The sequence below is a fragment of the Octodon degus genome, unplaced genomic scaffold (genome assembly GCF_000260255.1).
Source record: "Octodon degus isolate 3935 unplaced genomic scaffold, OctDeg1.0 scaffold00206, whole genome shotgun sequence".
Classification (NCBI taxonomy): domain Eukaryota; kingdom Metazoa; phylum Chordata; class Mammalia; order Rodentia; family Octodontidae; genus Octodon; species Octodon degus.
In genome coordinates this window covers 3278881-3303243 of record NW_004524782.1, presented here as the reverse complement: position 1 = coordinate 3303243, position 24363 = coordinate 3278881, and the positions used below count along the sequence as shown (strand labels likewise).

Sequence of the window (24363 nt, the reverse complement as noted above, 5' to 3'; positions counted from 1 at the left end):
AGGTTAATGTCAGATTCCTTTATGTTTGAAGGAGAGTGGCATGAAGACAAATTCAGGCACCACAGGATACAAACTGAAAAATATTACCAGGCATCTAGAAGAGGCTCAGAAGACTTTGCCACAAGGAGCTCTTTTCAGAAGAGGGTTGCTTCTAGCTATTCCACAGAGAGACAAATGGCACATGATTTGGTTGCTAGTGGCAGGAAAAATGAGATATTCCATCCAGTGTTTGAACATCTGCATTCACCTCAGAATACTGAAAAGAAATCCTCAAGAGAATTTGCTCAGGAAATTGTAACAATCATTCATCAAGTTAAAGCAAATTATTTTCAGTCACCTAACATTACTCTACATGAGCGTTTCTCAAAAATGCAAGGCATAAATGACACAGATGTACAAGAACGTAAATCGAATTCAGATTCAGGACTTCACAGAAGAATAGACACATCTTTGGCTGAGCTTCAAAATAAACAAACTATGATATATGAATCACATCAGATTCTCCTCAAAGTAACAGATTCAAATGACCTCCACCATAATAATGAAAGGAGGAGAAAAGAATGGTTACAGAATGAAGATGAGCATATTTTTCACCCAACTTGTGCTACAGAGAGAATCAATCAACATTCCAGTTTTTTGAAGATGAAGAATATTTACATTGATGGATTCTAGAAACCTACACATTTTATCAAACCAAATTTTAGAAAATTTATTCAAAAACCTTACATTAATTATACTATGCAGAAAAAAAAATACTACTCAAAAATTATTTGGAGTTGAAAGAAACCATCATGCCTGTAGAAGACCTTTTGAGGGTTACTTTAGAAGTGGCAGTTTTCAGCACCAACATAAATCAGACCTGGTACAAAAGAGCATGTGGATTCAGGCTAAATGCCAGCATCTGCAGTTTGCTGGTCCAAGGGAATTTATCACTAATAAATTTAGAAACAGGGCACCAAAGAAAGAACAGGAATATACAAACACAGCCACAGAAAGCTAATCTGGAATTGTTGCAAGTGAAAATGCCACCACAAGAGGACACTTGGGAGCATCTCTTTTCGTCAGTCTTCAGAACTGGCACTAAGGCACTAATTATGCAACATTCTTAATAAAAGAATTTTTGAGTAGTAAAATACTGCCAAGTTTTTACACTTAACAATTGCTTTTAAATTATAGTATTCAGTTTGAAAGTTTTATTTACTGCAATTTCTTTTCCAATACGTTTTAGTAGACTCACTTGATGGGCATTATTTGATGCATTTTTCTCTGAGCATGTTCTTTTTTCTCTCTCTCTTTTATTCATTTGGTACAGGGTCTCACTATGCAGCTTGTTCAGACTCGTAGTGATCCTATTTTCAGCCTCCCCGGCACTGGGATTACAGGCATGCACCACCATGCCTTGCCTAGTTGGCTGGCTTGTGATTTGGGGTGGATGGGTGGGGGTTGGCAATGTATGTAGTGCTGAGAATCACACCCTGTCCCCGCTGAGCTATCCTGCCATCACTGAGCATGGTTTCATCCATAGAGCTTAACCAAATTACATGCAGAAGTTTACATGTTCAAAGTTTTGCTTGTATAATAAAATCAAAAGTATCTGAATTGTATTGTCTGTACATGAGAGAACTTCAAACAGTGGCCTTACAGTAGTAATTTTTATACCAAGTTTTTCCTTTTATGGTAACATTTTGGCTTATAGCTTGAAGTTTTCTTAAATTTCTGAAGACTGAGGCCTATATAATTCATAATTTCATATATGATATAAGAAGGCGAGGGAAAAGATGTTTCAGGTTTTCCATCAGGTAGTTGTGAATGCACTGAATTTTTAGTAATATGTTCATTCTGGTTTTCTTAACAACTATTTGTTCTTTTCCAGTTTCAAAAGGCTATTGTGGAAATTAAGATTTTGTAACCTATTATCCATCTTACTTTTCCCTCCCAGCAATCTTCTGCATATCATATTTTTAAAGGCTTTTAAACAATCTGACAGATAAAATTTTGTATTTGAAAGTTGTACTCTACTACTACAGCATACATTTTGCAAGCACATTTTACAGAGCATTTTCAATTCAGTTGATAGTTACTGTGTATAAGATACAATTGGGATTTTAAATAAAACTTTTAGGTTGAAGTATCTTAAAAAAAGAAAAAGAACAAGTCAGAACACTCAAGATAGCTACATGTGGTACAGCAGCCTGTTACGACACAAATGCGGGTGCATCTTCAAGAGACTGGTTACAGGGCAGAAGCCAATCAAGCGCAAGGAGAACTGAATAACTCTCTTGGATTGGCTACTTGTAAATCTCCCATTTAAAAAAATACTCAGGGGCTACTTCCAATTTCCCTGAAATTGTGGGTTTCTGGAACATTTGCTAGTCAGGTTCTAAGGAAAAATCTGTGAATAACTCAAGTTGCAAACTCTGAACTGCAACTTCAAAGAAGTATATTATATTGTAAAAGTAAAAAGCAGCCCCAAATTGTAATTTGAAAACCAACAAGCCAGCGAGCCTGATATTTAACAAACACATTTCACTAAACACCACAATTAGGAGTAAATGCTGGCTGCACTTCCTACAAGTAAAGGAGAGAGGGGGACTTAGTGGGGCTTCAGCCCATCATAATTGTGCAAGACTGGGGCTGGGGAGATAGCTCAGTTGAATAAACACTTCCCCAGCAAGCGTAAGGGCCTGAGTTCAATCCCATGTTCTGACAAACAAACAAAAGAAATCCAATTGTGCAAGACCTCTGAGTGGGAATCATTAAAGAGCAAAAGGATGCAAAGTAAGAAGGAAGGGAAGACAGAAAAGAGCTGAGTTTGTTAAAAATTAAAAGATAGGATGACTACAACCTAGGAAAAGAATATTACTTCCATATAGGAAGCAAAAAATCAATGAAAATAATCTTCCTTTCTTGGTAGTTTTCATTAGACACACATGTACAGGTGCACACGAGCATGAAACATCTTACATTTCCACTAGCAAATATGCCAGAGTGCATAAGTAAAAGACACTGCCAATCCATGAAAAGAAATTAGGCCACTGTTGTGAAGGACTGATGTCAGCAAGACAGAGGAGCAAGAAGCCCCTGGTGTTTTCTCTCTTGTGGGAACTAGGATTTAATAACAACACGATAAAGAGAAATCATGAAGTTTAAATGAAAGAAGAACAGAAAAACAACAAAGCATACAAAACTGCAGGTACATCACATAAGCTCTCCACTATAATGATGTCCAATTTGAATGAATTAACTGAACTAAAAAGACTACAATGACTGAAGAGAGGACAAAAGGAAACTAAGGGATCAGCTACATGCTGTAAACAAGCTTCACTTTTGTTCAAACGACTCACATGAGCAAATAGGGAAAAGATGGAAAAGGAAATGAAACTCAAAGAGGACAGGGGTGGCAACTCCTCTATTTTTTATTTATTTATTTTAATTTTAACTTATCTATTTTTTATTCCTGTTTTAAAACACAGCCTTTAAAGTACAAACTGTGAGAAAAAGGAGGACATTATATCACTATTAACAGAGTAGTTCCCCAGGAGATATGCTAATTATAAACATGAACCCAACATTAATCCTTTCCCATATATGAAGTAAACACTGACAGAATTGGCACAATACTTGGGGGATACTTCATGCTCCATATAACTTATGGACAGAAAAACCAGACAGCATAAACAGGGGGCTTCAACAATACTACACAACATATGTACCTCGAACACCTGTACCCAATGGCAGTAGAAATTACTACCTCTAAAACATAGCTATTTCTTACACCATACATTAAGCTAAAACGAATACTTACTAAGTTGAAATGAATAAAACTTAATAGCTGAGGAGATACAAAACCCACAAATACATGAAAATTTCAAATAACAAAAAGGTAAAAAAAATAGAAAATGATTTCAGAAATCATCTGTAGCAAAGGAAAAATGAAAGCAAATATGCCAAAACTCATGGAATGAAGTAAAAGCAAAAGTAACAATTCTAAAGTGGTAAGCCTTATGTCCAGAACAAAGGGCAAACTCAAGCCACTATCTGCACCTCAATCAAAAATAAAATACACTAAAATACCCTAAGAAAAAGGAAGGAAAGTATCAGAGCAGAGATAAATGACACAGTGGTCACTTCAAACCATAAAATATGAACCTTTTGGAACTATTACAAAAAATGACAGGTACCTCCTAGCATCATGAGCAATGGCACCTCCTCACCATTCTTGTCACTGGTACAGTGAGGTGGAACCTTAGGGGAGATAAGCAAGGCTGAGTGCAGCCCACTTGAGCGTGTAGGTTCAGGGTTACAGGAACTCAGCAGTCCTGTGTCCAGTACTTCACAAAGGAGGGAGACACAGAACAAGGAAATGAGATCACTAAATTATTACCTGAATAACAGCCATTTTGGGCTCCTTTTCTTTCCTTTTTTTCCTCTTCCACACTTCTTCCTTCTGTAACAGTTTTTAAAAGATAGTCCTAGCAAGGGGTGGAGGTCTCTCCCTGTAATGTCAGCATGTGGGAGCCTGAGGCAAATGCATCAAGACCAGCCTGAATACACAGTCAGTTCAAGGTCATCATCAACAGCATAATGAGAACCTGTCTCAAAAAAAAAAAAAAAAAAAAAAAAGTTAATACACAATGTCAAAAATATACTGATCAACTCTAAAACTGAACATATCTCATCCTAACAGACACCCAAAGGAGAGCCCCATCTGTACAAAGATGGGTTCACTCATGCCCACTACACTGAGGAAGAGATACGGTGATATGAAACTTCTACAAGAAGTCCAGAGACTTCCTCAACTCCTTCAGAATGCGCCTCTCCTGGTGATGCCCCAATACCCAGCAGTGGAAGGCAGCAGAGAGTTCTCCTTCAGGACATAGTCCAAGCCTGGACCAAACCCATACCACAACAAACACACGAGATACTAGCATAGAAGAAACTGGAAGTCACACATCTGACATCTCTAAAATAATAGCATCTAAAGTAAAGAAACAACTGCAGAAGGGCACAGAGGAAAGCTGATCAGAAATAATCTCCCAAGCAAAAAAAAAAAAAAAAAAAAAAAATTACTAAGCATTTCTAAAGAAGACATTGAAAAAAAAATGGAGGAAAACAGAAAATGATGGAAACTTTCAATGAGCAATATAGAAAAGAAACAGAATGCATGAAGCAGATTCAAAGAGAGATTCAGGTGATTAAAAACTCAATTAAAAGTTGGCAAAACCATCTGAATGAAAGTGAAGATAGATTTTCAGATCTTGAAGACACTGCTGCACCTAATGAAAAGGTAAGGAAAGATCTCTTAAAAACATCTAAGATCCAGGAAATACTAATTCAACAGCTGCAAGATGATATAAAGATGAACAATGTAAGAATAGTCATCAATGAGATAGAAGGAGCCAACACAAATGATATGAAAAGATTATGGGCAGAAATAACATAAAGAGGGCTGGCCAAATAGCTCAGTGGATTAAAGCACCTATAAGCAGGCACAGGGGCCGGGAGTTTGATCCCTGGGCCTGCTGAGATGGCAATTCAGACTGGGCATGGTGATGCACATCTGTAATCCCAGTTCTTGGGAGGCTGTAAACAGGTGGATCACTATGAGTCTGATCTAGTAGTCAGACCCTGAGCATCCATAGACCCTTCCCCCAAAAATACACAAAAAAGAAGAAGAAGAAAGAAGAAAGAAGAAGAAAGAAGAAGAAAGAAGAAGAAAGAAGAAGAAAGAAGAAGAAAGAAGAAGGAAGAAGGAAGAAGGAAGAAGGAAGAAGAAGAAGAAGAAGAAGAAGAAGAAGAAGAAGAAGAAGAAGAAGAAGAAAAAGAAAGAAAGAAAGAAAGAAAGAAAGAAAGAAAGAAAGAAAGAAAGACAGACAGACAGACAGACAACTTCTCAAATATGGGGTGGAGAACCAATCTGACATTCAAGTAGTTGAGCCATACAGAACTCCAAATATTAACCCAATTGAAACCATACCCAGGCATAAATCAAGATCCCAGAAATTCAACAAGACCAGCATACTAAAGCCACTAGAGAAAAGAAACAGATCACATTTAAAGGAAAACCTATTAGAATAATGGCTGATTTTCCTCACAAACCATCAAGTGGAGAAAATCATGCAGAGAAGTATTTCAAGTCTTACAAGAAAAATTTCAACCCAGACTGATGTACCCTGCAAAACTCTCTTTCAAGTTAAATGGAGAAGTGAAATACTTTCACAACAAAGAACTAAAGAATTTCATGATGACAAAGCCAACCCTACATGGAGTACTAAAAGATATTCTAGAAGGGGATCAAAATGATAATTCCAAGAATGAGAATGGAAAGAATCCACCAAATAGGGCAAACAATTACACAGAGGAGAAAATTAGGAAACCAACAACAGCAAAATAACAGGACAAACATAAGTCAATTGTAATCATCAATGTAAATGGTCTCAATTCACCAATTAAAAGAAACAGACTGGCATAGTTGATTAAGAAGCAAAATCCAACATTATGCTGTATACAAGAAACACACTTAACTCATAAAGAAATTTATAAGCTGAAAGTCAAAGGATAGAAGACAATACTATATGACCCAGGACCTCAGAAAAAAAGCAGGGGTAACAATCCTGTTTGCAGACAATCTGAACTTCAAAACAAGAATGATCAAAGGAAATAAAGATGGCCACCATATACCAGTTAGAGGAAAAACACCACAGGAAGAGAACAGAGTCATAAATATGTATGCACCAAATACAGAAGCACCCAACTATGTAAGACAAACTTTAATGGACATGAAAAATCTAATATACAAAACCACAACTTAACAGGGAACCTTAACATCCCCTTATCTCAAAAAGATAGGTGGAGCAGACAAAAAATTACCAAACAGGCAGAAAAACGGAACCAGAACTTTGAACAAAAGGACTTAGTGAACACATACAGTGTTCCACCCAACAACATCTGAATACACATTCTTTTCAGCTGCACATGGAATCGAATGGATCACATACATAGTACTCCATAGGTCATGCTTAAGTATATACAAGAACAGAAATTATCCCATGCATATTATCTGACCACAGTGCAATGAAACTGGAAATTAATGACAAAAGAAACTACTAAAACCCTATAAATGTACAGAACTTAAACAACACCCTCCTCAGCAATCAATGGGTTCCAGATGAAATTAAACAATATGTACAATTCAATGAAAATTCAAGCAAAACTTATCAGAATTTATGGAATGCAATGAAAGCAGTTCTTAGAGGGATATTTACAGTGGTAAACTCACACATTAGGAAAGCAGAATGGGAACACATAAATTCCCTAATGCTGCACCTTTGACAACTAGAAAAGGAAGAGCAAACCAAACTCAAAGCCCAAACAAGGGAGGAAATTACAAATATTAGAGCAGAAACTGATGCAATTGAGATGAAGAAAACAATACAAAGAATTAACAAACGAAAATGCTGGTTCTTTCAAAGATTAAATAAAATTGATAAGCACCTAGTTAACCTCATCAAAAAGAGGAAAGAAGGAGCTGGGGAGATGGCTCAGTGGAATAAGCGCTTCCTTGGCAAGCGCAAGGGCCTGAGTTCAATCCCCAGTTCTGCCAAAAAAAAAAAAAAAAAAGGAGAAAAAGAGGAAAGAAAAAAAACTCAAATTCAAGTAGTAAGGAATGAAAAGGGCAAAATTACCACAGACCCTGTGGAAATTCAGATCATCAATATCTACTCTGAAAATGTTTACTCTCACAGAATTGAAGAAAGAAGAAATGGACAAGTTTCTAGACAGGCACAAATTACCAAAACTCAATCAAGAAGACATAAAAACTCTGAATAACCCAAAACCAGCCAATGAAATTGAAAATGTAATAAAAACTTACTGACAAAAGCCCAGGTCCTGGGGGATTCATAGCTAAATTCCACAACAAATTTAGAGAAGATTTAATCCCAACACTCTTCAAACTCTTCAATGAAACTGAAAAGCAAGCAATAATCCAAAAACCATTCTTGGAGGCAAGTATAATATGATACCAAAATCAGAGAAAGATTCAACCGAAACAGAGAACTACAGGCCAATCTCCCTCATGAACATAGATGCAAAAATCCTCAATAAATGCCTAGCAAATAGAATACTTCAAATCATCAAGAAGATTATATACTAGGACCAGGTAGGATTCCACATATGCAAATCTATAAATGTAGTACACTATTACAGTAGATCCAAAACCAAAATCCACATGATCATCTTAATTGATTCAGAAAAGGCTTTCAACAAAGTCCAACACTCATTCATGATCAAAGCTCTACAGAAAATTGGAATAGATGGCCTGTACCTCAATCTGATTAAAAAGCTGTCTATGACAATCCAACTGCAAACAAAATTCTATTTGACTGACCTCATCAGATTCAAAAGCTACAACTCTTGTTGCATAAGTCTTGCTTTATCTTGGTCCTAACCATCCAGCAGAAAACTATAAAAAAGAAGTATAAGAGGTAAACCATGCTGTTATGTTGAGCTGTAGGGGACTCAGGTCAACAATTTCTAACACTGCCAGTAAAGAAGAAGACCCAATACTATTATGGACTACTGGACTCTTTTAGAATATTTTGCTGAGTTATCACATCTATAATATTCAAAGGATGGAACTAAACAAAAAAGGGGATACAGATGAATGTCCATTTTGTATCTGTGTATTCAAAGTGGTTAGGATAGATATATAGTTACATTCTCTTAATGAATAGAGGGATTTGTTCTAATACTGTTTGTAAATAGGATCTCTTGTCTGTATCGTGTACAGCAAATAACCACTAGGAAAAGAGTATGCAATGTGTTAATTATTGAAACTGTCATACCAATTTGATGTGAAACTGTCTCATTGCTATTTGTCTCTCAATAAAATTATGGGAAAAAAAACCAACAAAAACAAAATTCTAAATCAGGAAAAACTGAAGCCTCTTATGTTACATGACAAAGACATTACATACATGTCTTCTATCACCACTATTCAATATAGTACTAAAATCACTAGCTAGATCCATTAGAGAGGAGAGAGAAATAAAGGGAATAAGAACAGATGAAGAAGTTAAACTAACATTATTTGCAAATGACATGATACACGACTTGGAAGACCCAAGAAAATCTCCACCAAGAAGCCCCTACAATTAATAAACAAATTCAGTAGCATAGCAGGTTAAAGTCAGTACCTAGAAATCAACAGCATCATACTACACAGATAGCAAACACAGTGAGAGGGAAATTAGAGAAAAGTATACTTCACAATAGCATCCAAAAAAATGAAATACCTAGGAATTAAAGGAAGTAAAGATTTTTACAATGAAAATTACAGTACTCTGAAAAAGAGATCAAAATGGATTTCAGAAAATGGAAAGATATTCCTTGCTTCTGGATAGGATAACCAACATTGTGAAAGCGGCCATACTCCCAAAATTGCTATACAGATTAATGAAATCCCTATTAAAATACCACCAATATACCTCACAGATCTACAGAAAACATTCCTAAAATTTATTTGGAAACAGAAAAGACCTAGAATAGCAAAGACAGTCTTGGGCAACAAAGGAAAGAAAGGCAGAAGGCATTAAAATCTTTGACTTGAAATTATACTACAAAGCTACAGTGATAAAATCAACATGGTACTGGAAAAAAAAAAGACATGTGGATCAATGGAACAGATAAGAAGATGCAGATACAACTACAGACACACTCAGCTATCTTATCTTTGACAAAAGAGTCAAACACGTGCACTGGAAGGATAGCCTCTTTAACAAATGGTGCTGGAAAAAACTGGATCTCCACATGCTGAAAACTAAAATTAGACTTGGGTCTATCCCCATGCACTAAACTAAAGTCAAAATGGATTAAAGATCTAAACATTAAAACAGAAACACTAAATCTCCTGGAAGCGAAAGTAGGTGAAAATCTTGAAGATATAGCTGTAGACAAACAGTTCATGAGCAAAAATCAAATTGAATGGGAAATACTTCAAAGAATCAACAATTGGGACTTCCTCTTATTGAGTAGTTTCTGCATGTCAAAAGAAATCACCAACACAGTGAAAAGACAATCACAAATTTTGAAAAAATCTTAACTAATAATCACTCAGACAAAGATCTTCTATCTAGAATATATAAAGAACTACAAAAAATTCGGTCCCCAAAATTTAAAGACCCAATCCAAAAATGGGCATCCAAGATGAATACATACTTCTCAGAGAAAGAAATACAACAGGCAAATAAATACATAAAAAAACAATGCTCAACATCACTGGCCATTCCAGAAATGCAAATTAAAATAACAATGAGATGCCATCTCACCCCAGAAAGAATGGCTAGCATAAAGAAGTCAACTAGTAACAAATGTTGGAGAGGCTGCCGGGGAAAAGGAATCCTTCTCCACTGCTAGTGGGAATGTACACTAGTACACCCACTATGGAAATCAATGTGGAGGCTCCTCAAAAAACTAGGATTGGATATCCCATTCATTGCAGGTATTCCCCTTCTTGGTATTTTCCCAAAAGAACTGAAAGCATCATACCATAGTGACATATGTGCACCCATGTTTATAGCAGCATACTTTGTCATAGACAAATCTTGGAAGCAACCAAAATGTTCTTCACCTGAGAATGGATGAAAAGGATGTGGTATTTTTATACTATAGGGTACCACTCATCTATAAAGAAAAACAAACTAAAAGCTTTCATGGGAAAATGGATGCAACTAGAGGCTATACTCATAAGTGGGGAAAAAAAAGACCCCAATGTGTAAATATCACATCATCTCCTTACTGTAAGAACCCAAAGGAACAAATAAAACCTGAAAGGTTTAAGAGATATAGTAAAACACAAAGAAAGGGAACTTAAGGATTAAACAATTAAGAGGAGATATAGGAAAAAAGGGGGAAAAACAGGTAAGTATATATACAATAGCTGAGGTGATATGTATTAAGAATTTCCATTAGCTTTTTGAAAATAGCAAAACAGCAGTTCATGCGTAGAATTTTCATCTTGACTTACTCTGTATGCTGATATCTAAATCTAAGCAACTACATCAAATGTGTAATACAAAAGCCATGCTTGAATGCCTATTATCTTGGTCTTCTAATAGTGTTCCATTTCTAATGTTGTATGAATTATTACTATATTGTCTTTAAAATATATTTTTAAAAAAAGGTAGGAGAAGACAAAGAGACAGTAACAAAAACTTAAGGTTTCTTGAAAGCAAGTGGTAATATTCAATCATATGTCCAATCATACATGACTATATACAGTAATATGAGCAACAGATTTGACAAAAATATATATCAACCACTGTTAATCAGCTATTCTTGTTTTGAAAACCTGTAACATATATATTGTTGTATGTTATCCTGTTTCCATCTTTGTGATTTCTGTTCTTTTGTTTTTACTCTTCAAAACAAAATAAAATTTTGAAAAAGACTTATTTGCAAAACACCATGGCATGCTGAGCAACATCTAGGAGGGCAAAGCAAACCCACTTCCCACCTTCAGGATCTGCTTTCCTTCTGGAGCTTTCTTGTCCCTAGGATCCAGGCATTGGACTGGGAAGGATCAGAAAGAAACTTGCAGAGCAGGTAAAAGGGACCAGTGGTGGGAGTGAGGGTGCAGCTAGGATGTCAGTGGAAGGAGGACCGGTCACAGCCGTCTCCAAGACCTGGGAAGGAAGGGGTTTGCCACCTGCAACTGAAGCAGAGCAAATGTGACTGAGATGTCCTAATACTGCTCAATCACATTTGAAATAAAATTTGGAAATGATGGACACTGTCGACTAGCTAATGTAGAAATGTGATTTTCATTTTTCAGTTAAAATACCTACAAATACAATATAGCCTATATTTAAAATATTCACCAAGTGTTTGGCTAAGCCTCAGGGAGGACAAGGTCATCCCTACCTGAGATTCTGTGGGCTGTACAGGAAGCCATTTCCAGGGCTCAGGAAGTCACATGGGGACTATGAATGTAGAGCTACCTGTCTGTTGCCCCAGCAGAGTTGAGGAGATATACAGACACAGGATTCTAGGGCTGCTGGGAGAGGTCTGCAGGGTAGAGAGAGATATAGGTATGGTGTAAAGGCCGCGGTGGAGGGGATAAAGGCGGTGGTATTGTTAAGTGCTTCAAGGTTAAAGCATGGGGCAGCACATTCACAGGACAGGGTCAGGAGACACCAGCAGAGGACGCCACAGAGCCGTCCACCTTTGTTACAAATGACCTCTCTTTTCCTCCAACTTAAGCTCTTCCCTTTTCCTGCTCCTCTCCTGTAGGCGGTCCTCACCTCCATCGGGATCTACATTTTGTATATATTTGATTTTTCTCCCCTGCTACCTTCTTAGCTCCTTCCATTCTTAAGATCTCTTTGGAATCCCTCTACTTGCCATCTCTTTGTAGGTCAATTTCTCCTGACACCTTCGCCCATTTCTGCCTGAGAGGAGATGGAGAAGGCGCTTCTTTGGGAGGAACGTTATTTTCCCCTCGGTGGCATTTGGGAATCAAGAACCATGAAATGACAGGACAGGTCCAGGTCACCCCCCCGTCTTAGCTGGGAGACTGCGAAGAGGGCGGGGGTCGCCGGTATGGGGGGTTGGCGCCGGGAGAGGCCGGCTACCCTGGCGGGGAGGAGGACAGCGCCCGGCCCGGAGAGGACCCGGCAGGGGGAGGCGGCCGTCGCCGCGGCCCAGGCAGGACCCGCCTCCCGCGCCTCCGCCCCGCAGGGCCACCGGGCTCGCACAGCGCAGTCCAATTTTCCGGGATGAAGGGGGCGGGGCGCGGCATTGGCGGTCCCTAAGGCCCGGATCCGGACCACGAGACGCTGGAACCGCGGAGCAGAGCGCAGACAACCAGAACAGAGGGAAACTCACGCGCGGCGTTGCGACCTTCCCTCCACGGACCCACTTCCGGGTCTGCCGGAAGCTGCGCGCGCAGCGACCCTCCCCTCCACGGACCCACTTCCGGGTCTGCCGGAAGCTGCGCGCGCAGCCCAGAAGCCCAGCGTGGGCGGGGCCTGCGCTTCTGGGGACGGGGTCGCGCGGAGTCGGTCGTGCCCTCCCGAGTCGGACTTCTCGGGGACGCAGTTACACGCCGCGGCGCGGCTCTGGGATCTCCTGGAAGGGGGCCGCACGGCCTCTGTGCCCGCGGGCTCTTGCTATTAAAATTACTTGGGGCGATTGCATTTAAAATGCCCCGCACTGCCCGGCTGACTGCAAAGTAGACGAGCTGGGAACCGTGCCCGGCCGCGCGTGCGCTTTCCCGCGGGCACCTCGGTGACCGGCGTCGCGCGATCCCGCGGGGTGGACGGTGCGGCGCGCCCGGGAGCGCTTTCCGCGGAGAGAGGAAAGTGTATTGCAGCAGCTGGGAGCTCCCGCGGCGGGGAAGGAAGAGCCACAGGCAGGAGGAGAAGGGGGCCAGGGCGGGGGCCGGGGAGAGCGGGCAGACCCGCAGCAGGAGACATAGGGTCAGAAAGGACTTCGAATTTACTCAGTACATAGGACTGCGTTTAACCAACGTAACCAACCCAATTCTTTTTTTTTTTTACCCAATTCTTGGTTAATTTTTTTTTTTTTTTTTTTTTGATAGTTTCTTGAAGTATCACAAACTTGCCCAGTCTGGACCTAAATGTGTGATCCACCTGTGTCCGTCAGCCCCACCCCCGCAAAGTAGTACTGAGGCTGGTACCAGGCTGGCCTATATAATACAGTGAATTCTCTTTTGTTAATGGTTACACCGTTTTAAATGGATACACTTTGCATGCCTGTGAATTTGTCAGGCCTGAAAACACGACTTATGCTGGCTAGTTAAAGCGTAGACTATCTGATGTGTACAGCATCATGTAGCAGTGGTATATGTATGACTTTGTTTCTCATTTGCATATTTTGTTGTCCACAAAAATGTGAAATGCAGAGTGCCAGTGTGTCTACACGGAGACAACACTCTGTCAAAGGGAGAGATTTCCTCTATTAAAAGGACTGCCATGTGTTGTGCGGTGGCTTTGCCAGACTCCAGCCCTGTTTACTTGAGAAAGAGATTACATAGTGGTCTACACAGGTATTTCACTGTTCTATGAAGATAGCTACCTCTCTTCCAAGGGCCAGGAAATCTCTCCTTATGACATGAGTGTTGCCTCCATGTTGGAACAAGGGGGAGAACGCTGGATTTTGGATGACCAGGTGAAAGTCTTCAACGGATGGGATCGTGTCAACGGCCTGAGCACAAATAAGAGTATAGAACACTCAGCTAAATCCTTTGCCCCTGACAGAGAGAAAGCTGCATTATATAGTGGTGGGAACACTCCAGTAGGAAGAGAGGCAAAGGAAGTTTACTTCCGGTGAGCACACAGAGTTGGGTTTTCTTTACCACCAGTTGTCACATGTCACGTGAGTGACAGGTGTCACAGTGGTTCTTTCATCCATCAGTGGTGGTGCAGCTTTGAGACAACCTGTTCTCCCTTTGTGATGACTTCTCTCCAACAGTAAAGATCTGCTCTAGTGCGTCTCTTGGGATTTCCTGCATTTCATGTGATTGAACTTCACTCCAAATTAAGTTTTATAATAGAAGCATCTAGATTTTAACCTTCCCTTTCTGCAGTTGATGTGACTACTACTTCACACTAGTGTTTCTTCCAGAAGTTGAGTAACTAGAAGACCTTGCAGTAAACTTTAAAATGAGTCAATTGTGAATTGGTTTTAGCTCTGTACACTTGACCTAGCTGCTCTTCAAAGAGAATCTTGTGAGGCAATAATGCTTTTTTTTTGACAGTTTGTCGTGTCAGACTTCTCTTTCCTATTCTCTGCTAGTGGGACCTGTTTTGATTCAAGGGGTCAGGAAAATGGATATCTTTCCTAAAGACTCTACTGCTTCATAAAAGATTACTAACCAGAAACAAGTAATTGGCTTTTGTAATTAGTGAGCGAGAAAAGGTTTTTGAATGAAACTTGACTTCCCCAAAGACTACACTGTAAGTGTACTGGTGGAGTGATAATTGTGTTTAGTAAGGTGAGGTCACGGATTCACAGACACTTATCTCAGTTCTGATTCTTCATTCTTCACACTATGTGTGCCAGAACTGATCACATGTTGGCCTCAATCCCACAAATTCCTGTACGTTTTCTGTTTTTTCAGTAACATAGTTGTTTAGAATCAGAATTTCCCCACAGAGTTTGCTTTATTTGTAAGTTAGAATATGAGATGTTGGGGCCAGTGAGATAACTCAGTGGACTAAAGTACCTACTCAGGCAAGCTTAGGCAAGTGCAGGGGCTGCTGTTCAATCCCTGGCACCCACTCTGAGCCAGGCAGAGTTCACAGGTAGTGGCACACACCTTTTAATCCCAGCCCTGGGGAGGCTGGAAGCAGGAGGATCACCACGAGGCCAAGCTTCAGAGTGTTTTTTTTAATAAACCAAATACATTATTTAAAAAATGCTTTTATCTTTTATTTTCTTAACACTTAGTTATTTCTATTGGAATCTTTTTATTTCAAGAAAATCCTTTTTAGGAATATCATGAAATGGAGTGGCAAGAGCTAAAGGCAAAAACGGGTCATGGTATGAGAACTCAAGTTATCAATTTCTGCTGAGTTTACAGGGAATTTTCATAGCTTTTATGCTTGGCCCAGATACTCTTTAATTTGGTGTTCCATCAGTCCCAACATGGTGTTCTGAGAAATGGGTTCACATTACCCCCTACAGTCCCTTCTCACTGATTGTCAGGGCAGCTGTCAAGATGATCACGCTTCTTCTGGGGAAACAGGACTCCCAGTTCCTCCTTTCAGATGCACTTTCTCTTCTGCTCTCAGTGTGAAGCATACATTAGCAGTTGCCAGTGAAGAAGGCTTTGTTAGCTTAGATCACAGACTAATAGAAAGAAGTGCTTCAAGGAATGGAGGGTTAGGACTGGGGAGATAGCTTCACGGTCTAAGCGCCTGCCTGGCAAGCACAAGGACCCAGGATTGACCCCGATACTGCATGCCGTGCAAGCCCCCAGAACCCTGGGCATGGATGGCATGCTGGCCATGGAAACGGCCCAGTGGTGTATGCCTATAACCCCAGTGCTGGGGACGCTGAGACCAGGGGATGAATCTGAGCTATGTGTTGAGACTACACCAAATAAATGATCAAAGAAAGTAGGGCTCATTTAAGTGCTGTCTTTGACCTGGCTGGGTCCCTGGTGAACATAGACTTACTACAGCAGGGAGTAATCAAACAGCCAAATTTTAGGATGTAAAAACTGGTGACTTGACTGAAACAAGTGAGAGTCACCAGGGCAGCCTCCAGTCCATTGCCTTTTCCAAGTCTGAGAAAGCTGTGTTCAGCAACATTATGGTCTGGGAACCAGATGCAACAACGAAGATGGGTTTTATAGGCAAGTGAATCAAATCAGTGGCTCTCAACACCTGAAATCAACAAACTCAAACCTCAAGAAGAAACAGAATTCAAAAGAACTCTTTTCTGTGGATTTCCACCAGAAAGTTAATGTGGCCTCCCGTCCCCACTGCCTTCTTTTTTTTTTTTTTAATATTTGTTGTTGCTTTGCAGTTTGTACTTGTAGTTATCCTCCTGTTCTATCCTCCCCAGCACCAGGGATTACAGGCTTTCACCATCACACCCAGTTTCGGGATGGGCACAGCACACCTGCGATTCTGGGGCCAGCATGTAGTGCCAGGGATCAAATTTGGGTCCTTGCACTTGCCAGGCAGGCACTTAGACTGCCAAGCTATCTCCCCAGCCCCGTGGTCCTTTTTCAAGAGGAGAATGTATTAGTTACAGGAGCGGCTATGGATGGGATAATCAAGGTGTGGGGCTTATGTAAGTATTATACCACTTATTGACAAGAACCCAGAACATCCAAGCCTTTCTTGTACCCAGGTAGCACCTCCTGGGTACTCCAGTCTGATTTTGGATTCTACTGACTCAACTTTATTTTCTAACTGTACTGATGGCCACATCTACAAGTTCAACATGACTTGATTAAAAACCTCTGCAGTAGCTCTTTTCAGTGAACATGAGAACTCTACCTTTTATGTGAGTTCAAGTCTTGTGTACCAAGCTGTGCTGGAGACCTCCTGCGTCCTTCAAATATTCCCACACCTCTGCTAAAACTCTTCCCACCAAGGAATAGTTCACTCTTTCATCCACAGAAGAGGCACAGTCTCCTCTGTCTCTCTGAAGCCAGTCTCATCTTTCAAGATGTCACTTAGAAACTGTGTCACCCGAATAACTTACCACTCATCATAGCACCTGCTTCTGAGACAGCGATTGTGTGTGCAAGAAAAGCCATAACTCCTGTGAGCCAGAAGTCATCCGCAGCAGACTTTTGCTCTGAGTATAGAAATAAAATGAAGAGGCCACTAAACTAAAGCTGTCTGGGGAGTGTGAAGCAAAAATGTGTGAAGGGTTGCAACTGTGTGACTGAGCTTGATGACCAAATTGAAAAACTTTTCTTGGAACTGGGCTGCTTTGCTGGTAACTAAGAAGACCTTAGTAAAGACTCTCTAGGTCATTTGAAACCAACCAAGATTGAAGGAACTGCCACAAGTGTCTCCAGGGCACCTCATCAAGGCAGTCCTTATGCTTCAGAGAGCTGTGCAATGCTGCCTCTCCCTCTGAGTCCACATGAAGAGAGGTCTGGAGTGGTGGGGAAAGAGAACAACTCCCCAGAGAGTAAAAACTGGTTGTTGGCCATGAGAGCCAAGTGGAAGGCTGAGAGCTCCACAAAGGCCATCACATTCCAGGCACCTACTCCCAGGAGAGATGTCACCAGGCCTGGTCACCATTCCTCCCAGTTCCATAAGAAAAACATAAACATACTTCCATAGAATGACTTCTGTAGTCCCAAATACTAAACAAAATTATAGCTTCTCACCTGAGGGAGTTAACAGAACTTTGGTCCACTAAAGCAAAAGGAAAACAAAATGACTAACTCTGTTCTTCATGAAGTAAATCTGTCATGTTGTAGTATTTTGAAAGAATAGTCTTCACTTTTAAAGTTGTGCATGCTCCCTACAATAAAGATAGCTCTTGAAGACAATAAAACAAGACTTGTCCCTGTTCCCTCAACACGGTGTGCACGGTGGAAAGCCAGTCACAGAAAGTTCTCTCATGAAAACTGACTGCTGCAGAAAGCCTCTGCAGAAAGTCCCTGGCTCTATCCTGCCTTGTCAGTATCATTGTTTAAGTTTATAATCTTTCTTTTTAAAAAAGGATATCATGAAAGGTATTTGAAAGCATGTTTAAATGTATAAAGAACTTACAGACACAGCTATAGCTAATTTTATCAAGTGAAGAAAAACTATAGGCTTAAAATATCCAGCTGTCTCATACGGACGCTCTTTGACATATGATGTGGTTACATTCTGACAAACCTACTGTAAGTTGAAAGCATTGAAAATCAGAAATTCATTTGATACACCTAACCCACTGAACACAGTGGCCTGGCTCAGTCTGCTTTAAAGTAGACAGAACTGTATATTAAGCTAGGGAGGTACAAAGCTTAGTTTGCAAAAAGGTGGTAAAACTCTCACCAGATAATTTACTCAATATTTTTACCCACCAGACTCTGGTGGGTAAAACATGATGCACTGTGGTGTGTGGGTTATTTACTCTCATGGTCTATGGTGACAAACAGAGAACTGTGGCTTTGCTGCCCCATCCAACATCTCAAGAGGCTATCATAGCACATATGATTAGCTTGGAGAGAGGGAAGTTGTGTTGTGTTGTATTGTATTGTACTGTATTGTATTTTGACAGTGTCTTGCTCTGCAATCAAGGCGAGCTTCAACCTCATTGTGGAGTCTATGCTGCCCTCAAACTCAGCAATCATCTTTTCTCGACCACTCAAATACTGGGATTATAGGCATACTACCATGCCGGTAATCTCAGTTGGAAAATTTTAATTTCCCAGCTGGAACATTTTAAATTCATCTAGGTTTTCTTTTATCTGTGTGACACATTTGCATCAATGTAAAGTTGAACAATCATTAAGTCACACATAGTAAATTTGAGTCAATTTATATATTGTTTTATTTTTCTAATTATTTTAAAAATAATGCAATTTATTAAGAACTCAACAGGAAAGACAGGACAAATGCCTATCTTGGCCAATGGCAATACAAGATTCCTAGACCCTGAGACAAGAAGAAGGGGCTTGTATACTATGTAGACAAAGCTATGTATGTGGACTTTGTCAAACATTATTAGCACAGTGGAGGTAAGATGGGAAACAGCTCAGATGTCAGTGGCTGGGACCAGATGCTCAGCTGACTGTCTTCAGGATTTGACCTGGTAGGGTTTGGAATGCAAATCAGTCACCTGGTGGACAAGATGGTGGTTTTCACCCAGGTGCGAAGCCAGAAATTTATAAAGTTTATTTTTCCCTTAAGTACACTAATGCATTTCTTTATAGAGCTCACTTTTATCATAATAGTGGATCTTACATTGTACATGATCAAGTTTTTAAATTTATTAATGGGATATCAAGAAGGCCTCTCACCAAGTAATCCACATTCCTTGTATATCAGCTGTGTCAGGTGTACTGTAGTAAAATAGTTGGAGTTTTGATTTAAGGCCTTAGTTTTCATTCACAGTGGTACCAACATTGGTAGATAGCTACACCAAATTTTCATTAAAAGTTTGGGGCTGGGCATGGGGATGCAGCACTCAGGAGGTTCAGGCAGGAAGATCACCATGAGTTTGAGGCCAGGCTGGGCTATACAGTGAGTTCAAGGTGAACACGGACTATGGAGCGAGACCCTCTCTGAATAAAATATTTTGAAGAGGGGCTCGGTCAGATGATGGGTGCAGAGGAACACTGGAGCCCCCTACAACTGCGTATGGGAGATTTCAGCCATATGCAAGGAAATCACAACACCTTGGATGGGAAGAACAGAGATGCAGGAAACGCTCTGTGGAATAGGGAGGCGGTTCTTGAAGCAACACGAGACCCACAATGATGTATAAAGGTGGAGTTGAAGGGCTAAGGAAATAGAATAAAGCTAGGGTTAATGCGGTGGCAGTTTCTCCTTCCTCAGCTAGGAGAGTACTTAATGCCACCTTAATACATGGGTGCTGACCAGTTAAAATGGTGCCCATCAGCATGGGAAAGCCCAAATGCAATGGAAATAGCGTTCTCTGTTTTCCGGGGGGCACAGCATTCTCCTTGCTCTCTATTCACTGTTGTCCATTTGCAACACTTGGAGGTCATCGGCAGATGCTTTGTGGGCAGTGAAGCAGAGAAATTCTTGACTTCTGTGGCATTACATAGTTCAAGAGTTTGTGAATCCATTTATCTTATCTCAAGTCCTCTTTCCTCTAACAGCGCTCAAACTGTATCTCCATTTTTTTTCTCTTTTCCTCAGATAAAATGACAGAGAAGAGGATAGTTGTTGCCTCTGTGGGAGGTCTGCTGTGATTTGAAGCCAGAAGGGAATCCAACAGCCCACTGTGTCTCAAATAAAAAATGTCAGCCTTGGAAGGAGCAGTTTTACAGATCTTCACACGACTCAGGGGCCGAAAGAAGAGGTAGGAGACATATCAGAGTATGGCCTCTATGCTTTCTGTATGTAAAGATGGGTTGTGCGCTGTCCGTATCTGTCTGGATATTGACAGGGTTTCTCAGAATGTTTCAACAGGGAGTATACAGCATTAATCCTAATGGTTCTAGTCTTTTTCTCTTGGCTTTTGCTGATTACAATAGAGCCTTTTAAGTTCAATACCTTAGCAAAGGTAATTGGAAATTACAGGAGTACTACATCTTTCAAGCTGTCCTTCACCAGATATATCACCCCCGGTATAGCTACTTAGTTGACAACCTACAGTTCTCTGAGTCGTGCTTTCTACCCTCTGAATTTGGAGGCAGATGCTTCATTTATGCCATTCTGGCCAATTAATGGAGCAACAGAAGACTGATATGATAATTTTGAATCACTCTTAGCTATTTTTTTGATTGTAGAGATTGAACATAGGGCCTTGACTATGCTACAGAAATGTTTTATCACTAAGCAATATGCCCAGTTGTTTGTCGTAGTTTATTTTACACAGAACCATGTTTATAGTGAATGCTTAAATTAAAATATTTATTACAGTGAAAGACATATTGCCATTAACTCTCTTGAAATCTTACCCTGAGTTTCAAACACACCCATTCCACTGGGTTGTTTGGGGTTTTTTTTTTTTGACATTTTTAAAGCCATGCTAGAAGTCCTCTTTTGTGAGTGTTTTTATAATTTGTGATAACAAATTTTATAAATGCTACTGTGGAAGGACATCCAACAGAACAACTGGTTCATTAAAAACATTTGTGTCACACAGAGGCATTTTTGTTTTACCGGATTTCACTAGTTGCCTAGCTGGCATTAAATGTGCTCCTCTTGCCTCATTCAACCATGTGGCTAGGAATATAGGCATGCATGATGACATTAGACCCAAAGTAATGCAAACAGTATGTTTAAGAGGCAGTGCCCTTGTTCCAAAGGAACATGGACAGGAGTGTTCCACACTTTATGAGCTAAGGCCTTTCATTTTACTGACACATTTTTAGCCATCACCATGAAAAGGCCTTTTGGGAGCCACTAAAGCTGGAAATTGATTATAGGTTGGAAGGCGGGATAAGTCTTCTTTGTCTACAACAGTCAAGCTACCTCAGTCTTGAGAAAAACATCTTTCCTGGTCAGTTTCAGCTACTAATAGCTAGGCAGTCTTCTGTCTCCTGATACTAACTTTGCAAAGGTATAAACACCTCTACTGTTGTTCTTGTGTTACTTTGCCAATCAGGCATTGGCCACCACCTGACCTCAGCTAATATCTCACCTTTATATTCTAAATTCTCTTGTCATTTTGTCCTGAGAGCCACTGAGACCAACAAATCCCTACATTTATAACCTGAAATTATTGGTCTTTGCACCTTTGAGATAATTCTGAATGTTAATGTAGTTCTCTGCAGTATCCAAGAAATTTAACTTTGGATAGAGACTTATTCTCTATATAAATTCTATGATATGGAGTACATTGTCAGAGTGAGTTAATTTACCACAGCATTAGATTTATAAGACTGCTTTACAGTGGTAATTCTTTGGTTGATCCCGAGGACACATCTTTGAAGTGAAACTTTTTTTTTGTTTGGGACAAGTTCAGTTCAGGCTGTCTTTAAGAATTAGCCCAGACAGGCCCCAAACTTACGGTCATCTTCTTGCTTTAACCTCCCAAGAGCTCCAACTACAGGCATGTTCTACCACCCCTGGAAAAATGTACTGTTTCTCAGCCATAAAGGATAAACTTGAGATTTTATAGGTAAAAGAATGCAAGTAGAGACCATACTCGTATGTGAAACAAATCAGATTCAAACGTATTTCTTTCCAGTTTGAATATCTAGTGAACCTAATGTGAGATTTTTCAACTTAAGGCACTGCTACACCCAATACACTGGTAATGCTTTTTCCCACTATAGATTAGTAGATTAGTTTATGGATCCCAAGCCTTAAATGATAACTCAAGGTTTGCCTTACTTATGACACAAGAAACGTATCTTTGCAGGAGGACTAGCTCATGTTTTCTAAGGTTGGAACACTGACTGAAGACTTTTTCCTCTAGGAAACACGAGCGTAGGCCTGGGCACGGTTCCCCTCTGGAGAGCTGAGTCCTTTCCTCTGATAGCCTCCCGATACTAATTTTGTGTTACGTAACAAAGATGTCATGAAGGCATAACATCAAATTTCAAATCCGAATGAAAGATTTTTAAATTAAGACAGATTTTTTTTTTAAATCTCAAAAAGTTAATATTTTTTAACTGTCAACTTAAAAGTGTGTTATGTCTACCCTCATCAGATGGCATCATTTAATGCCCGCTGGAGATGACTGTAAGGAATTCCTTCTGAGTCTACTCAACATAGAAATCCAAACTAGAAGGAATCTTCATAAATGGAATGAGAATGGCAAATGCGCAAGTAGGAACTCAAGCCTCAGTACACCTCAAATATATCCTTGAGGAAAACCTGAAAAAATTGTAACCAGCTTGGCAAATCCTATCTGCAGTGCTCATGCTTCAGTACAGAAAAACCACAGAAATGAGATGAATGTGCAGGACCATAGCAGCCGAATGAGGAATCCTCAGGGCAGCAGTAGCAGAAGCACCATGCCAAGTACAGGCTCCAACTCCAAAGTCACCTTGGAGATTTAAATCAACCTCTTAGCTGAGATTGCCCGTGCATATGAAAAGAAAGTTACATACTTCCAATATACAACGGCGTAGGATAAACAGTTGTACTCTACAAATAGGGGGATACAAAAGAACAAGATCAAAGTAAGCCTAGAATCCATCTGAGCAAATAGTATGTCCTGCAATTCCTTGTCCAGCAGTAGTTGCAATCTGTGGCAAGATATGAGCTTCAGGTGACCTGGGGGGGGTGCTGCCCTCTGACACTGCTAGTAGTTTTAGTATCCAGTTTCTCCCTCCGGCTGGCTATGCTCCCTTGTGGCTTTCCTCAGGCAATGCATGTTCCTGGCTTCTTCAACATTCTGGGGTCTCCTCTGCACCTTCAGCTTTACATTCACAATCTCGTACACTGCCCTCTCTGGAGCACACGCCTTATCCTGCCAGAGTTTCTTCTGAAATCTGGGTGAAATCACTTCTGATCCTATAACTCTTGCATTCTGCATGTACCTAGAAACACCACCACGTGATTGATGTCAAAATCTGCTGCAAGCCTGAACAGAAAGTAGGCAGGGTTCCCTGTGGGCCTTAGGGATCAAGTGCCAGGTTTGCTGAGTGGTATGAACAAAACCCTACAGAAACAATTTTCTCATCACTGCCTTTCTGGAAGGTGGTGCTTGGGGGCCCTCTTCAGAAAGCAGTCTTTCACCTTTGTCATTTTCGGACTGCAAATGGTGCAGTGCTACGCACTCTTGTAGTGCCTCTTTTCTATTATCCTGTTCCATGTAAGCAACCAGCTTGTCCTCTGTGCTATCTTGCAATCTGAAGCTTTATTGGGGCTCCCTTTCAAGCAAACTTAAAATGTTTTAAATAATCCTTTGAGGCTCACTGCTCTTGATTCTCAACACAGATTTAGCAAAAATCTACCAAGAGTAGCCGTTCTACCACTTTTACACGACACCATCTTAACATTAGAATAGTTGAACTGTGGGGCAACATTAAAGATGGAATGAATTATTCTTTTGTCAAATGCTTATTTTGCTATAAAAGCATTTATGTGGAGTGAAAGCAGAAAAGTACAGAGAAGTTAGAGACTTCACTCTTGCCAGGGATGGTGGTGCATGATTAGTTTGACACCCTTAACCTCATCTGCAGACATGAGCAAAATGTAAAGTTGCTGCCAAATCACAATGCACATGATC

The 24363-nt window shown here is 40.3% G+C and overlaps 1 protein-coding gene and 1 pseudogene across 6 annotated transcripts in view; one reads left to right on the top strand and one right to left on the bottom strand.

Moving 5' to 3' along the window:
- Positions 1–13229, bottom strand: part of LOC101584240 (zinc finger protein 83) — a 36927-nt gene extending 23698 nt beyond the window's left edge. For 2 of the 6 annotated variants that reach the window (XR_002818825.1, XM_023704851.1), the window contains exons 1-3: positions 12886–13229; positions 11923–12066; positions 4385–4592 (exon numbers count right to left, since the gene is read on the bottom strand). Coding sequence is in view for 4 of the 6 variants with exons in the window: in XM_023704851.1 (XP_023560619.1) it covers positions 4385–4399 (15 nt within the window). In the remaining 2 variants the exon portion in view is untranslated. Of the gene's footprint in view, positions 1–4384; positions 4593–10548; positions 10585–11922; positions 12067–12885 lie in introns of those variants that run through there. The other 4 variants (XM_023704853.1, XM_023704856.1, XM_023704855.1 and 1 more) reach the window with 4 other exon arrangements.
- Positions 13230–14133: 904 nt separating this feature from the next.
- On the top strand, positions 14134–17834 carry LOC101583864 (annotated as a pseudogene).
- Positions 17835–24363: the final 6529 nt, after the last annotated feature.